Source organism: Hyperolius riggenbachi, chromosome 1 (genome assembly GCF_040937935.1).
Source record: "Hyperolius riggenbachi isolate aHypRig1 chromosome 1, aHypRig1.pri, whole genome shotgun sequence".
NCBI classification, from domain to species: Eukaryota; Metazoa; Chordata; class Amphibia; order Anura; family Hyperoliidae; genus Hyperolius; species Hyperolius riggenbachi.
The window spans coordinates 325,946,770-325,962,595 of NC_090646.1; the positions used below are offsets into that span (position 1 = coordinate 325,946,770).

Below are 15,826 nucleotides of genomic sequence, written 5' to 3' on the forward strand. Positions count from 1 at the left end.
TGGTATAGCAACAGAGGCTGGGCTGTATAGGCAGATCCAGCCTCTGTATGCAGATAATATTCTTCAAACCCACCTCGGGTTCTCTTTAAATAGGAGCTATCTGACACAGAGAAGTAGACCAAAAGCACCTCAAAGGCTAGACATCATGCCAAGATCCAAATAAATTCAGGAACAAATGAGAACAAAAGTACTGTAATTGAAATCTATCAGTCTGGTAAAGGTTATAAAGCCATTTCTAAAGCTTTGGGACTCTAGCGAACCACAGTGAGAGCCATTATTCACAAATGGCAAACACATGGAACAGTGATGAACCTTCCCAGGAGTGGCCGGCCAACCAAAATTACCCCAAGAGCGCAGAGAAAACTGATCTGAGAGGCCACAAAAGACCCCAGGACAACATCTAAAGAGCTGCAGGCCTCACTTGCCTCAATTAAGGTCAGTGTTCACGACTCCACCATAAGAAAGAGACTGGGCAAAAACGGCCTGCATGGAAGATATCCAAGGCGCAAACTACTTTTAAGCAAAAAGAACATTAAGGCTCGTCTCAATTTTGCTCAAAAACCATCTCAATGATTGCCAAGACTTTTGGGAAAATACCTTGTGGACCAACGAGACAAAAGTTAAACTTTTTGGAAGGTGCGTGTCCCATTACATCTGGCGTAGAAGTAACCCAGCATTTCAGCAGAAGAACATCATACCAACAGTAAAATATGGTGGTGGTAGTGTGATGGTCTGGGGTTGTTTTGCTGCTTCAGGACCTGGAAAGCTTGCTGTGATAGATGGAACCATGAATTCTACTGTCTACCAATAAATCCTGAAGGAGAATGTCCGGCCATCTGTTCGTCAACTCAAGCTGAAGCGATCTTGGGTGCTGCAGCAGGACAATGACCCAAAACACACCAGCAAATCCACCTCTGAATGGCTGAAGAAAAACAAAATGAAGACTTTGGAGTGGCCTAGTCAAAGTCCTGACCTGAATCCTATTGAGATGTTGTGGCATGACCTTAAAAAGGCGGTTCATGCTAGAAAACCCTCAAATAAAGCTGAATTACAACAATTCTGCAAAGATGAGTGGGCCAAAATTCCTCCAGAGCGCTGTAAAAGACTTGTTGCAAGTTATCGCAAATGCTTGATTGCAGTTATTGCTGCTAAGGGTGGCCCAACCAGTTATTAGGTTCAGGGGGCAATTTCTTTTTCACACAGGGCCATGTAGGTTTTGAGGTTTTTTTCTCACTAAATAATACAAAACATCATTTAAAACTGCGTTTTGTGTTCAATTATGTTATCTTTGACTAATAGTTAACGGTTTTTGATGAGCAGAAACATTTAAGTGTGACAAACATGCAAAAGAATAAGAAATCAGGAACGGGGTAAATAGTTTTTCACACCACTGTATACACACACACACACACACACACACACACACACACACACACACACACACACACACACACACACACACATACATACATACATACATACATACATGTATATGTATATATCAAAAGTCCACAGGGTTTGCAGCACACAAATGCTCTTTATTGAGCCAAACAGCAAAATGGTGTAGCAACAGTTTCGGGTGTCCACACCCTTTGTCAAGCTTGCTCAATAAAGAGCATTTGTGTGCTGCAAACCCTGTGGACTTTTGTTGTATTCTTGAGGACGTGGGGAACCCTCCGTTTGCCTGCACACCATACCCTAACCATAGGGGTAAGCCTGTGGAGCTGCTGATCCGTTGGACATTATATATATATATATATATACCGTATACACATATATATACCACGAAGAGGGGAAACATGCTTCAATATTTTTAGATATTCTGTTTTTCGTTTTTCTTTTTTCCATCTATGTTATGCTTTATTAGTAAGGAGAAGAACATTGAAATTTCAGAGGGTTATCACCTCACTACCTTTGTGGGATACTTGTTATCTTAAAGAATCTGCTATTAGGCATGAGCAAGGTGATTGCGGTCTCAAAGATTGTTGCAATTCTTTCTATATCTTATCTGCCTATAATCTTACTTCTATGATTGGCCAATTTTTATTTTTATTATTATTATTTTTTTTTTTTGGGGGGGGGGGGGGGGTCTGGAAAGGAGCAGCGAGGAGGGAGGGGGAGGTAGGCTTGGGGAAGGGGTTGTTCTGGGGTAAGGGGGGGGGGGGGGGGGTAAGGGGATATACTGGAACCAATGACCTAGATTTTGATTCTCTTTTTTAACTTGATTGGTGCAATACAACTCTGCTATTATTTCTCCTTCTATATGATGCTAAATTTAATAATATATGAAAATACTTTTAATCAATCTATGCATCTTTTCTGATTGGTATATGCTGCTTTTTGTAACCTGTTGCACTAATGGTCTTTTCTTGTTATGAATATCATTGTTGTAATATTCTATTTGATTGTTCATTGGTTCTAATAAAAACCTTTTGAAATAAAAAAAAAAGACTGAGTTCCATGGCTCGCCCAAGGTTAATGTACTGTACTTTCAGTGACTGTATTTTAACATTTAATACAGAGTTCTTGGTATGTATATAGAGTGGAGTATAGTACTGTATTAGCTAGGCCTATCTTTAACATTGAAACGCAAGCAACCAGAAAGCACTTTTATTCTGCATCAGTTGATCCCGGTCAGCACCAGATAACTGAGTCTCTACTGTATATGACTGCATCCAACACACTAACCCACAAGTCCAGAAGGTAAGAAAGGAGCAGATGACAAATTTCCTTCATGAGATGGTAGATCTCTGGATTCACTGTAATGGGAGGCATCACTGTAGCCCTAAAAAAACAAACAAACAAAAAAAAAACTAAACATTAACTGAGAAAGCTTTAAAAAAAAATAAAAAAAATTGCACATTAAATGGATTATAAAGAGATGAGTAGCTAAACATTGAGTTCTTGAACACCCTTCTAACTGGCATGTTTTCCCAAACAAATTTTTCATCCAATCTAAAGCTTGATATACATACGTTGATTTTTACTGGCACATTTGATCCCTATGATCGAATCTGCTTATAATCTGTAATTTCTATCGATTAACGGCAAAAATGTAATGAAAATACAATTGGACCGGATATTAAAATTTCGGTTGATCAGAAGCAGCAGGGGAACTATGTTAAATCGAAGGCCCTTGCAGTTCATGGCAAAATATATTGAAAATCTATATGCAGTGTAAGTGGGGAATCAATCCCTCTCAGAGAAAATTCAGATCAGAGAGGAATTGATCTGTTTTCCACGTTGGGCAAAAATATATGCATGTATTCCTTTAGCGTCCTAACTACAGGGACTCCTTTTATCCATCTACCCCTGTTCCTTTATTTATTTATTATTATATCTTACCCTTCCTTGTTCAAATGAGGATCCGTTGTGATCACTAGTTCCCCAAGATCCAGATCCTGTTCTTTCTTCCATTCCTTTACAGATAGAAATAATAAATGTCAACACATACATTCAGGATGCTGCACAGATAATACTGTGATTCTTTAGACTCCATTATATCCAAATAATAATGCTGTTTTGATACATATCTTTTTTAACGGAAGAGACCTTTCCACCAAACTTTTTTTTTATGATGTTTTGTGGTCTTACACATACATGATGTATTCATCATGACTTTTTGACGTCCCCATCAGTTTTTAAAACTTTAGACCAATCAAAGTCATCACAACCCTTAAAGTGTACAGTTTAGGAATGCTTTTTTTTACAGACAAAATAAATTCATCTTTGAATGCCTACCAGAAGAAGACACTGGGGAAGTACCACTACCTCTCATATGCAGTTCTGACTGTCATCAGTAGCATCACTTTTATGCAGAAAACTACAGAAACTTAGTAATGTTCACTACCATCTATTTAAAAGATGTGATCCCAAACTAAACCATTATATCAAACAGGCTCTGTATCTGCGATAATTTCCACAATCCCTGCACTTTGTACATCAGGCATATCCCTACTTAACCCTTTAACCTCTTGCCGACCGCGTCACGCCAGTAGGCGTGGCCGCGGCGGCAGCCCCAGGACCGCCTAACGCCAATTGGCGTAAAGTCCTGGGGCTCTGTTTTGCAGGAGATCGCGCGCAGGCTGCGCGCGCATCTCCTGCTTGAGGGGCGGAGCTCCGCCCCGCCTTCAGTCTCCGAGCGGCTATTGCCGCTCGGGAGACTGTTAGACGGCGTAATCGCCGTCTATTTACTCTGTGCAGCGCTGCGATCAGCAGCAGCGCTGCACTGGGGACAGCCGTGTGACACGGCTGTCCCCCTGGGGGACAAGAGAGCGATCGGCTCTCATAGGGTAAAGCCTATGAGAGCTGATCGCCATGATTGGCTGGCTGGGGGGAGGAAGCGAGGGAGGGAGGGAAGGTGTTTAAAGGAACAGCTGTTTTTAAAAAAAAAACACAAACAAAAATATTTATAAAAAAAAAAACAAACATGGGGGGAGCGATCAGACCCCACCAACAGAGAGCTCTGTTGGTGGGGAGAAAAGGGGGGGGGAATCACTCGTGTGCTATGTTGTGCGGCCCTGCAGCTTGGCCTTAAAGCTGCAGTGGCCTTTTAAACTAAAAATTGCCTGGTCACTAGGGGGGTTTAGCCCTGCAGTCCTCAAGAGGTTAACACCCAGTTTATTTAGAGGCTTGCAAATGCTCCAGGCCATTTATTTTAGCAGTGTGAGTCAATAACAGTAGACTTCTGCTTTCAGTCTATATTTTCTGCTAGCAGAGAGACATCAAAGCATTCCAAAAATTTACAGCACAAGGAGTTCTGCCAACTGAGGTCAAAAGCAGTGCACTTATCTTAAACGAGATAACTCCTTCCGACGCTGCTAATGGGTTAAAGGGAAACTCCATTCATACAAAAACCTATGTAACATAATGTATCTAATGTATCTCAATGTCTCTAATGTATCTCATCACTACACATGCCATTTTGTAAATGAACGTTGTTAACCACTTCCCGACCGCCTAACGCACAGAGGCGGCCGGGAAGTGGACCCCGCAAGGACCGCCGTATAGACAAATGGCGGCGGTCCTTGTAGGGGCATGGGCGGAGCGATCGCGTCATCCGTGACGCGATCCTCCGCCTCCGCCTGGCGCCGCTCACCCGCCGCAACATCCCGCCGGCCATACGGAAGCGCCGGCGGGATGTTAACCCGACGATCGCCGCATACAAAGTGTATAATACACTTTGTAATGTTTACAAAGTGTATTATACAGGCTGCCTCCTGCCCTGGTGGTCCCAGTGTCCGAGGGACTACCAGGGCAGGCTGCAGCCACCCTAGTCTGCACCAAGCACACTGATTTCCCCCCCCCTGCCCCAGATCGCCCACAGCACCCATCAGACCCCCCCCTGCCCACCCCCCAGACCCCTGTTTGCACCCAATCACCCCCCTAATCACCCATCAATCACTCCCTGTCACTATCTGTCACCGCTATTTTTTTATCCCCCCCCTGCCCCCTGCTCCCTCCTGATCACCCCCCCACCCCTCAGATTCTCCCCAGACCCCCCCCCCCCCATGTACTGTATGCATCTATCACCTGTCAATCACCTGTCAATCACCCATCAATCACCCGTCAATCACCCCCTGTCACTGCCACCCATCAATCAGCCCCTAACCTGCCCCTTGCGGGCAATCTGATCACCCTCCCACACCAATAGATCGCCCGCAGATCCGACATCAGATCACCTCCCAAATCCATTGTTTACATCTATTCTCACCTCTAAACACCCACTAATTACCCATCAATCACCCCCTATCACCACCTGTCACTTTTACCTATCAGATCAGACCCTAATCTGCCCCTTGCGGGCACCCAATCACCCGCCCACACGCTCAGATTGCCTTCTGACCCCCCCTTATCAATTCACCAGTGCATTAATTACATCTGTTCTTCCCTGTAATAACCCACTGATCACCTGTCAATCACCTGCCAATCACCTATCACCCATCAATCACCCCCTGTCACTGCCACCCATCAATCAGCCCCTAACCTGCCCCTTGCGGGCAATCTGATCACCCACCCACACCATTAGATCGCCCGCAAACCCGCCGTCAGATTACCTCCCAAATGTATTGTTTACATCTGTTATCTTCTCTAAACACCCACTAATTACCCATCAATCACCCATCAATCACCCCCTGTCACTGTTACCTATCAGATCAGACCCTAATCTGCCCCTTGTGGGCACCCAATCACCCGCCCACACGCTCAGATTGCCCTCAGACCCCCCCCCCCCCCTTATCAATTTGCCAGGGCATTATTTACATCTGTCCTTCCCTGTAATAACCCACTGATCACCTGTCAATCACCTGCCAATCACCTATCACCCATCAATCACCCCCTGTCACCCCCTGTCACTGCCACCCATCAATCAGCCCCTAACCTGCCCCTTGCGGGCAATCTGATCACCCACCCACACCATTAGATCGCCCGCAAACCCGCCGTCAGATTACCTCCCAAATGTATTGTTTACATCTGTTATCTTCTCTAAACACCCACTAATTACCCATCAATCACCCCCTATCACCACCTGTCACTGTTACCCATCAGATCAGACCCTAATCTGCCCCTTGCGGGCACCCAATCACCCACCTACACGCTCAGATTGCCCTCAGACCCCCCCTTATCAATTCGCCAGTGCAATATTTACATCTGTTCTCCCCTGTAATAACCCACTGATTACCTGTCAATCACCTATCAATCACCCATCAATCACCCCGTCACTGCCACCCATCAATCACCCCCTGTCACTGCCACCCATCAATCACCCGCTGTCACTGCCACCCATCAATCAGCCCCTAACCTGCCCCTTGCGGGCAATCTGATCACCCGCCCACACCAATAGATCGCCCGCAGATCCGACGTCCGATCACCTCCCAAGTGCAGTGTTTACATCTGTTCTCTACCCTAAACACCCACTAATTACCCATCAATCACCCCCTGTCACTGCTACCTATCAGATTAGACCCCTACCTGCCCCTAGGGCACTCAATCACCCGCCCACACCCTCAGAATGCCCTCAGACCCCAGCCCTGATCACCTCGCCAGTGCATTGCTTGCATCTATTCCCCCCTCTAATCACACCTTGAGACACCCATCAATCACCTCCTGTCACCCCCTAGCACACCTACCCATCAGATCAGGCCCTAATTTGCCCCGTGTGGGCTCCTGATCACTCGGCCAAGCCCTCAGATCCCCCTCAGACCCCCTTCCGATCACCTCCCCAGTGCATTGATTGCATCTATTTTCCCCTCTATCCACCCCCTGAGACACCCATCAATCACCTCCTGTCACCCCTCTAGCACTCCTATCCATCAGATCAGGCCCAATACAACCTGTCATCTAAAAGGCCACCCTGCTTATGACCGGTTCCACAAAATTCGCCCCCTCATAGACCACCTGTCATCAAAATTTGCAGATGCTTATACCCCTGAACAGTCATTTTGAGACATTTGGTTTCCCGGACTACTCACGGTTTTGGGCCCGTAAAATGCCAGGGCGGTATAGGAACCCCACAAGTGACCCCATTTTAGAAATCAAGACACCCCAAGGTATTCTGTTAGGTGTATGACGAGTTCATAGAAGATTTTATTTTTTATCAAAAGTTAGCGGAAATTGATTTTTATTGGTTTTTTTTCACAAAGTGTCATTTTTCACTAACTTGTGGCAAAAAATAAAATCTTCTATGAACTCGCCATACACCTAACGGAATACCTTGGGGTGTCTTCTTTCTAAAATGGGGTCACTTGTGGGGTTCCTATACTGCCCTGGCATTTTAGGGGCCCTAAACCGCGAGGAGTAGTCTAGAAAACAAATGCCTCAAAATGACCTGTGAATAGAACGTTGGGCCCCTTAGCGCACCTAGGCTGCAAAAAAGTGTCACACATGTGGTACTGCCGTACTCAGGAAAAGTAGTATAATGTGTTTTGGGGTGTATTTTTACACATACCCATGCTGGGTGGGAGAAATTTCTATGTAAATGGACAATTGTGTGTAAAAAAATTAAACAATTGTCATTTACAGAGATATTTCTCCTACTTAGCATGGGTATGTGTAAAAATACACCCCAAAACGCATTATACTACTTCTCCTGAGTACGGCGGTACCACATGTGTGGCACTTTTTTACACCCTAAGTACGCTAAGGGGCCCAAAGTCCAATGAGTACCTTTAGGATTTCACAGGTCATTTTGCGACATTTGGTTTCAAGACTACTACTCATGGTTTAGGGCCCCTAAAATGCCAGGGCAGTATAGGAACCCCACAAATGACCCCATTCTAGAAAGAAGACACCCAAAGGTATTCCGTACGGAGTATGGTGAGTTCATAGAAGATTTTATTTTTTGTCACAAGTTAGCGGAAAATGACACTTTGTGAAAAAAAACAATTAAAATCAATTTCCGCTAACTTGTGACAAAAAAATAAAAACTTCTATGAACTCACCATACTCCTAACGGAATACCTTGGGGTGTCTTCTTTCTAAAATGGGGTCATTAGTTGGGTTCCTATACTGCCCTGGCATTTTAGGGGCCCTAAACCGTGAGGAGTAGTCTTGAAACAAAAATGACCTGTGAAATCCTAAAGGTACTCATTGGACTTTGGGCCCCTTAGTGCAGTTAGGGTGCAAAAAAGTGCCACACATGTGGTATCGCCGTACTCGGAAGAAGTAGTATAATGTGTTTTGGGGTGTATTTTTACACATACCCATGCTGGGTGGGAGAAATACCTCTGTAAATGACAATCTTTTAATTTTTTTTTTACACACAATTGTCCATTTACAGAGGTATTTCTCCCACCCAGCATGGGTATGTGTAAAAATACACCCCAAAACACATTGTACTACTTCTCCCGAGTACGGCGATACCACGTGTGGCACTTTTTTGCACCCTAACTGCGCTAAAGGGTCCAAAGTCCAATGAGTACCTTTAGGATTTCACAGGTCATTTTGAGAAATTTCGTTTCAAGACTACTCCTCACGGTTTAGGGCCCCTAAAATGCCAGGGCAGTATAGGAACCCCACAAATAACCCCATTTTAGAAAGAAGACACCCCAAGGTATTCCGTTAGTAGTATAGCGAGTTCATAGAAGATTTTATTTTTTGTCACAAGTTAGCGGAAATTGATTTTAATTGTGTTTTTTCACAAAGTGTTATTTTCCGCTAACTTGTGACAAAAAATAAAATCTTCTATGAACTCACCATACTCCTAACGGAATACCTTGGGGTGTCTTCTTTCTAAAATGGGGTCATTTGTGGGGTTCCTATACTGCCCTGGCATTTTAGGGGCCCTAAACCGTGAGGAGTAGTCTTGAAACGAAATTTCTCAAAATGACCTGTGAAATCCTAAAGGTACTCATTGGACTTTGGGCCCTTTAGTGCAGTTAGGGTGCAAAAAAGTGCCACACATGTGGTATCGCCGTACTCAGGAGAAGTAGTATAATGTGTTTTGGGGTGTATTTTTACACATACCCATGCTGAGTGGGAGAAATAACTCTGTAAATGGACAATTGTGTGTAAAAAAATCAAAAGATTGTCATTTACAGAGGCATTTCTCCCACCCAGCATGGGTATGTGTAAAAATACACCTCAAAACACATTGTACTACTTCTCCTGAGTATGGCAATACCACATGTGTGGCACTTTTTTGCAGCCTAACTGCGCTAAGGGGTCCAAAGTTCAATGAGCACCTTTAGGCTTTACAGGGGTGCTTACAATTTAGCACCTCCCAAAATGTCAGGACAGTAAACACACCCCACAAATGACCCATTTTGGAAAGTAGACCCTTCAAGGTATTCAGAGAGGGGCATGGTGAGTCCGTGGCAGATTTCATTTTTTTTTGTCGCAAGTTAGAAGAAATGGAAACTTTTTTTTTGGTCACAAAGTGTCATTTTCCGCTTACTTATGACAAAAAATAATATCTTCTATGAACTCATTATGCCTCTCAGTGAATACTTTGGGATGTCTTCTTTCCAAAATGGGGTCATTTGGGGGGTATTTATACTATCCTGGAATTCTAGCCCCTCATGAAACATGACAGGTGGTCAGAAAAGTCAGAGATGCTTGAAAATGGGAAAATTCACTTTTTGCACCATAGTTTGTAAACGCTATAACTTTTACCCAAACCAATAAATATACACTGAATGGGTTTTTTTATTTAAACATGTTTGTCCACATTTTTCGCGCTGCATGTATACAGAAATTTTACTTTATTTGAAAAATGTCAGCACAGAAAGTTAAAAAAAAAATCATTTTTTTGCCAAAATTCATGTCTTTTTTGATGAATATAATAAAAAGTAAAAATCGCAGGAGCAATCAAATAGCAACAAAAGAAAGCTTTATTGGTGACAAGAAAAGGAGCCAAAATTCATTTAGGTGGTAGGTTGTATGAGCGAGCAATAAACCGTGAAAGCTGCAGTGGTCTGAATGGAAAAAAAGTGGCCAGTCCTTAAGGGGTAGAAAGCCCTAGGTCCTCAAGTGGTTAAATAGGTTAGTCAGTAAATGCTATAACCTGGGATGAGCTCCGGCTTGCCTTACGCTGCGTTACAATTTGCATTCACATCACTGCCATGCTTCCTCTTTCCAGGTTGAAGGAGGAAGCGTGGTAGTCACTTGACTGTGAATTGGAAGGCAGTGTGAGGCGCGCCGTTGGACACAAAGCAGACGGCTACTGGGTAAGTTAACCATACCTCACCCGCCTGCTCCACCTGTGGAATTACCGGATTGAGACCCTGACTTTGTGGAGATAGGTTGGCCACAATGAGTACGCCGACCGCGTGCTGCTGCCGAATCTGGCCTGTGAGTATGGTTGAGTGTGATGACTCTGCTCTCCCCTTTGCCCCCCTACTGTTGTTTATTGGGGCCTGTGGTCCGCTCCTGCTCTATGTTGAGCCTTGTTTCACTGCCCGCTCCCTGCTGACTTTGCTACTGAACTTTATTTGATGACATGAGACTCCTTTTGAGAGACGTGGTTGTCCCCTACGATTTTACCTATAAATGCGCTCATAACCCACTTGCTTAGGTCTGCAATGACCTCCATCCTGAATGCATCTTTCTACTACATATGATGTTCCTGCATCCGTTCAGATCTTGCACATAGCCGATGTTATGTTCTGTTATATGCTATACTACTGTTCTGCTATGTATACATATAAGCTTAGTACTATACTCACTATGTTTTTTATATTCTTACTCTAAATGCCTTATGATAGCTTTACATTGCGTCAGCTTTTATTATCCAACTGTGTTTCTATATATTTTACTATATAAAAGTATTTGTGATCCATATTGGATTTTTCTATGAATATATTATCTGATATGACTTAGATGATTGGGGATATTTGGTGGGAGGGTGGGATTTCTTCATTTAGATTGCAGCAGTGGGGGGTAAGTGGGTGAGCTAATTGTGTATGGAGGGGCCTTAATTGTGCCATCCCCGTGCTGGGGAAATGGTGAGGTCATGCCATAACGACAGATGCTGCATTGGAACTATGCAGCGGTTGTGATGGTCTGTCGCACTCGTGATCTTCTTTATATCAGCACGCTGTGGCTATGGTGTGGTGCACCCTCCAGCCCCGTGCTTATACTCTCTGTCTGTTTCCTCTGCAGGAGAGAGATTGACGTTTATGTGGCAGGAAGCGTTTGAGGGTATGCACATGCCAAGCAAGTTTGTTGACATTAAAGCAGCGGGGGGAGGTATGTTATTTTCATCACGTTCTTTGCTTCATAGTTAGTTTCTAGTCATCGCTAATGGCACATGGGTTTACTCGAGCTCTGAGCCACTTCTGGCACCTGACTTTTTGGCGTTTCATTATATGCATGTTCTTGGGTGTTTTCTTTAAGGGGGGGAGGGGGGGTTCGTGGAGGTTACTCATTTTATTGTGGCTGGGAGACATAAGACTCTCTACTGCAGTACTTCACTCCCTCTCTCCCTTCTCCACAGCCAGGATACAATACTTCCTCTCTTGCGGCTGGAATGAGAGGACTGGCCTAATATGGAAGATGTGGCTTCCGGGGATTATTTACCTGTCGCCCATGCATTCAGGCGCTTAGGCCCCCTCTACTTTTGTCTTTTGTGTTTCTTTTTTTTTTTTTTTTTTTCCTTTTCTCTGGTTCTCCACAATGTTTGAGGTCCCATGGTCTTTACTGTGCATGCTATCCTTAACTGTACATGGCGTCACTTAATGTATTAACATTAAACATCAGGGGGCTGAATGTTCCTGAGAAGCAGTCCACATTGTTGTCCAAGCTTCATCTTTCTGGCATACAGGTCGCTTTTCTGCTGGAGACTCATCTGAGGGGTTCTGATCATCAGAGACTAGGCAATCAATATTATCCATACTTTAGCTATTCTCCTACCACTAAAAACGAAAGGAGTAGCGATCTTTCTCTAAAATAGTCTGTTTGTCCCAGGTCCAGCAGTTGACTAACCCTGAGGGCAGATACTTACTGATTAAAGGTCTGCTTAACATTAAAATTATGACATTTGGCTTCTTCTATGCCCCTAACATTAACAGCAGGTCTTCTTAGAACACTTCCTAAGTGAGCTAGATTCATTTGCGGAAGGGGGACTGATTCTGGGGGGACACAAGAATGTTGCCCTTGATCCTGCGTTGGATACATCCTTGGGAAGGGCTACTCTCCCCTATAGAGTAGCTAACAAATGCAAACTGGCCCTACGGTCTCGTCAGCTGGTGGATGCCTGGCGCATTACCCACCCTACAGATCGAGACTATACTTTTTTTTAGAATTCCCATGGAACATACTCTCGCATTGACTACATTTTTGTGCCCCAGAATATATTGTTATCAGTGGTCTCTGACATTCATATCTCCATAGCCACCCTGTCTGATAACACCCCTGTAGTGGCTACATTGGACGTGTTTGAGACCAGTAAGAGATCTTTTTTTGTGGCGCTTAAATGCCTCTTTGTTGAAAGATGAGGTTGTGGCTGCTAAAGTATAGTGGGCCATCGCGACATATCTTGCAACTAATAATGTGGACAGAATGTCCCAAATGATTATTGGGCTGCACATAAATGTGTTGTGTGTGAGGTGTGCTGATACAGGAAGGTAGTAGGTTAAAGAAAGAGAGAAATGCTGCTATTGAGGACTCCTCCTAACCTAGCTGCACTCACCACAGAGCATGAGAAATGGGGAGCTATGCTTTTTTCAAAGCTAGGTATGCGGCTACTCGTTATAAGCGTCACTACTTTGAACACAATGGTTCAGTATATCAGCACATCGTTTTCATCAATCAGGCTCTTTATTGAGCCGTTATATCCGCAGAAAGCAGCCGACAATTGTTTTGGGGGCCACGCAGGGTCTTCCCTTATCAAGGCGTTTGGTTTGAACACAGCAATAAATGTGACCATCTCTTGGCACAAGCACTTCGCTCCCAACAGACGGCACACTATTTCCAGTATCAATGACTCGCGCTCTGGGAAGCACTATAGATCCCAATCTATTGCCTGCATATTTCGTGATTTCTATGACTCTCTTTATAACTTTCCTGGGGATGTCTCTGATTCGGTGAGACCCCATTTTATAGACAAGATCAAAGACTACTTTAGAGACTCGGGCATACCAGTCTTATCTGATGCTGAGGTTAAAGAATTAGAGAAGCCTATCTCGTTTGAGGAACTTAAAATGGTTATCTCACAATCTCCTACCGGTAAGGCTCCTGTCCGACGGTTTCTCTTTAAAATATTACAAGTGTTATTTGTCTTTGCTGCAGCCCTCTCTACTAAAGGCTTATAACTCGATCGCTGACCCTGAAAATCCCACCTCTTTCCCTTCTGACATACTTCTATCTCACATCACAGTGATTCATAAGCAGGGTAAAGATGTAGCTTTATGTTCTATCGCCCATCTTATTACTCAATCTGGATCTGAAAATATATGCCAAATTCTTAGCCAACAGGTTGTCTCTGATAGCCCAATTGGTGCATTATGATCAAGTCGTATTCATTCCCACACGAGAAGTCAGGGACAACACAATGCGGATGTTGTCAGCTGTCCAATCGGCACGATCGGGGACTTCATCAATGATGCTATTATGTACAGATGCGGAGAAGGCCTTCGATTGTGTCCGCTGGGACTTCCTGAGGTGTACCTTAAAGCATATCAAGCTGTCCCAGTATATGCTATCTTATATCATGTATTCAGCCCCCTCCGCACGGATTAGGGTTAATGGGGAACTGTCAGACACCTTTAACATCTCAAACGGCACCCGACAGGGTTGTCCGTTGTCTCCCTGTATCTTTGCATCGACGCTTGAACCCCTACTTTATAAGATTAGATCTAATCTCGATATTCAAGGTATACAATTTCCATCGGCAGTTCACAAGATCGCAGCTTATGCCGATGATCTACAATTCTACTTAACTGGCCCAAACATATCTATTCCAAATCTCATGCGGGATTTTTCTAATTATGGGCATATAGCGAATTGTAAAATAAATTACGATAAGTGTGAGGCACTTCATGTGAGTCTTGATTCAACCGTACGAGCTACCCTGGAAGCGAATTTCCCATTTAAATGGACTTCTACAGCCATAACCTATTAAGGCACTAAAATTCTTAGTAATCTTGTAGAGATATTTAAACTTAATTATCTTCCCCTTCTAGCTACCATTTGAGCTGATTTGCGGAGATGGGATGTGGCAAAATTCTCTTGGTTCGGAAGGGGTCAACATCACCAAAATGAATGTGCTCCCTCGATTTCTTTATATTTTTCAGGCCTTTCCAATTTCGGTCCCCTCATATTTTAAGGGAATTCAGGTCCTGCTTCTAGAGATTCATATGGAGGAATAGGACTCCTCACTTGAGATATGCCTTGACAGTTTTGCCTCATGCTGGGTACACACGTTGCGATTTCCCGTTCGATCCGCAGGATCGATTCGATTATATCCGACATGTTCGATCAGGTTTCGATCGATACAGCCGTCGAATTTGCATACTTAACATGCAAAATTGACGACTGTATCGATCGAACAGGTTGGAAATAATCAAATCGATCCCGCGGATCGAGCGGGAAATCGCAATGTGTGTACCCAGCATAAGGTTCAGGGTGGGGTGGCGGTGCCAAACCTGCAGCTCTATCATGCTGCAGCTGTGCTTGTGCGAGTGGTAGATTGGCACCGCCACAGACCCTTTAAGAGATGGGTGGAGATGGAGCATGATCTCGTTCACCCTTCCCTTTCACATCTTCCATGGTCGAAGACATCCTCAGCATTTTCCAGATCTACATATGCAATAGTCATGCAGAGTCGGAGTTTTCCACAAGCTAAATAGGTTTTCTGTGTTAGCACCTGGTCTGAGGTCTCTCGCCAATGACCCCTATATTAGACAACCCTGACTTCCCTCCTGGTATGCAGTCAAGGGCGTATATAAATTGGAGAGGTCCTCGACCTCTTCATGCTCTTCATTTGGTAGAAAAGGGTAAATGGGTAGACCTGAATGTTATCCAGTCTCGCATGGAACTTTCCTCCCTAAACCTGTTGTCCCTTGTACAGTTTCGACATTTTTGCTCTCTAAGGGCAATAAACATTGCTTCTCTCAAGATGCCGCTCCTTTTGAATCCTGGCCTTACCTCCTCTTTGCGTGGTGGATGGGAAAAAGATTTAAATACGATCTTTACCAACACTCAATGGCAGAGGATTTTACATTTTGCCCAGAAATCCTCAATCTCTGCACGCATACAGAAATCAGTCTACAAAATGTTAACTCAATGGTACCATACTCCTGACAGGATCCATAGGATGTGTCTGAATACTAGCCCCCTCTGTTGGCGATGTTCTTTGCATAGGGCTACTCATATCTTTTGGAACTGCCAA

The 15,826-nt window shown here is 44.0% G+C and overlaps 1 protein-coding gene across 2 annotated transcripts in view; it reads right to left on the bottom strand.

Annotated features, from left to right (window-relative positions):
* The window catches only part of TCF3 (transcription factor 3), a 247,204-nt gene that overhangs the window by 114,131 nt on the left and 117,247 nt on the right, over positions 1-15,826 (bottom strand). For both annotated transcript variants that reach the window (XM_068233869.1, XM_068233867.1), the window contains exons 4-5: positions 3,346-3,419; positions 2,689-2,785 (exon numbers count right to left, since the gene is read on the bottom strand). In XM_068233869.1, the coding sequence (XP_068089970.1) occupies positions 2,689-2,785; positions 3,346-3,419 (171 nt within the window). The remainder of the gene's footprint in view (positions 1-2,688; positions 2,786-3,345; positions 3,420-15,826) is intronic.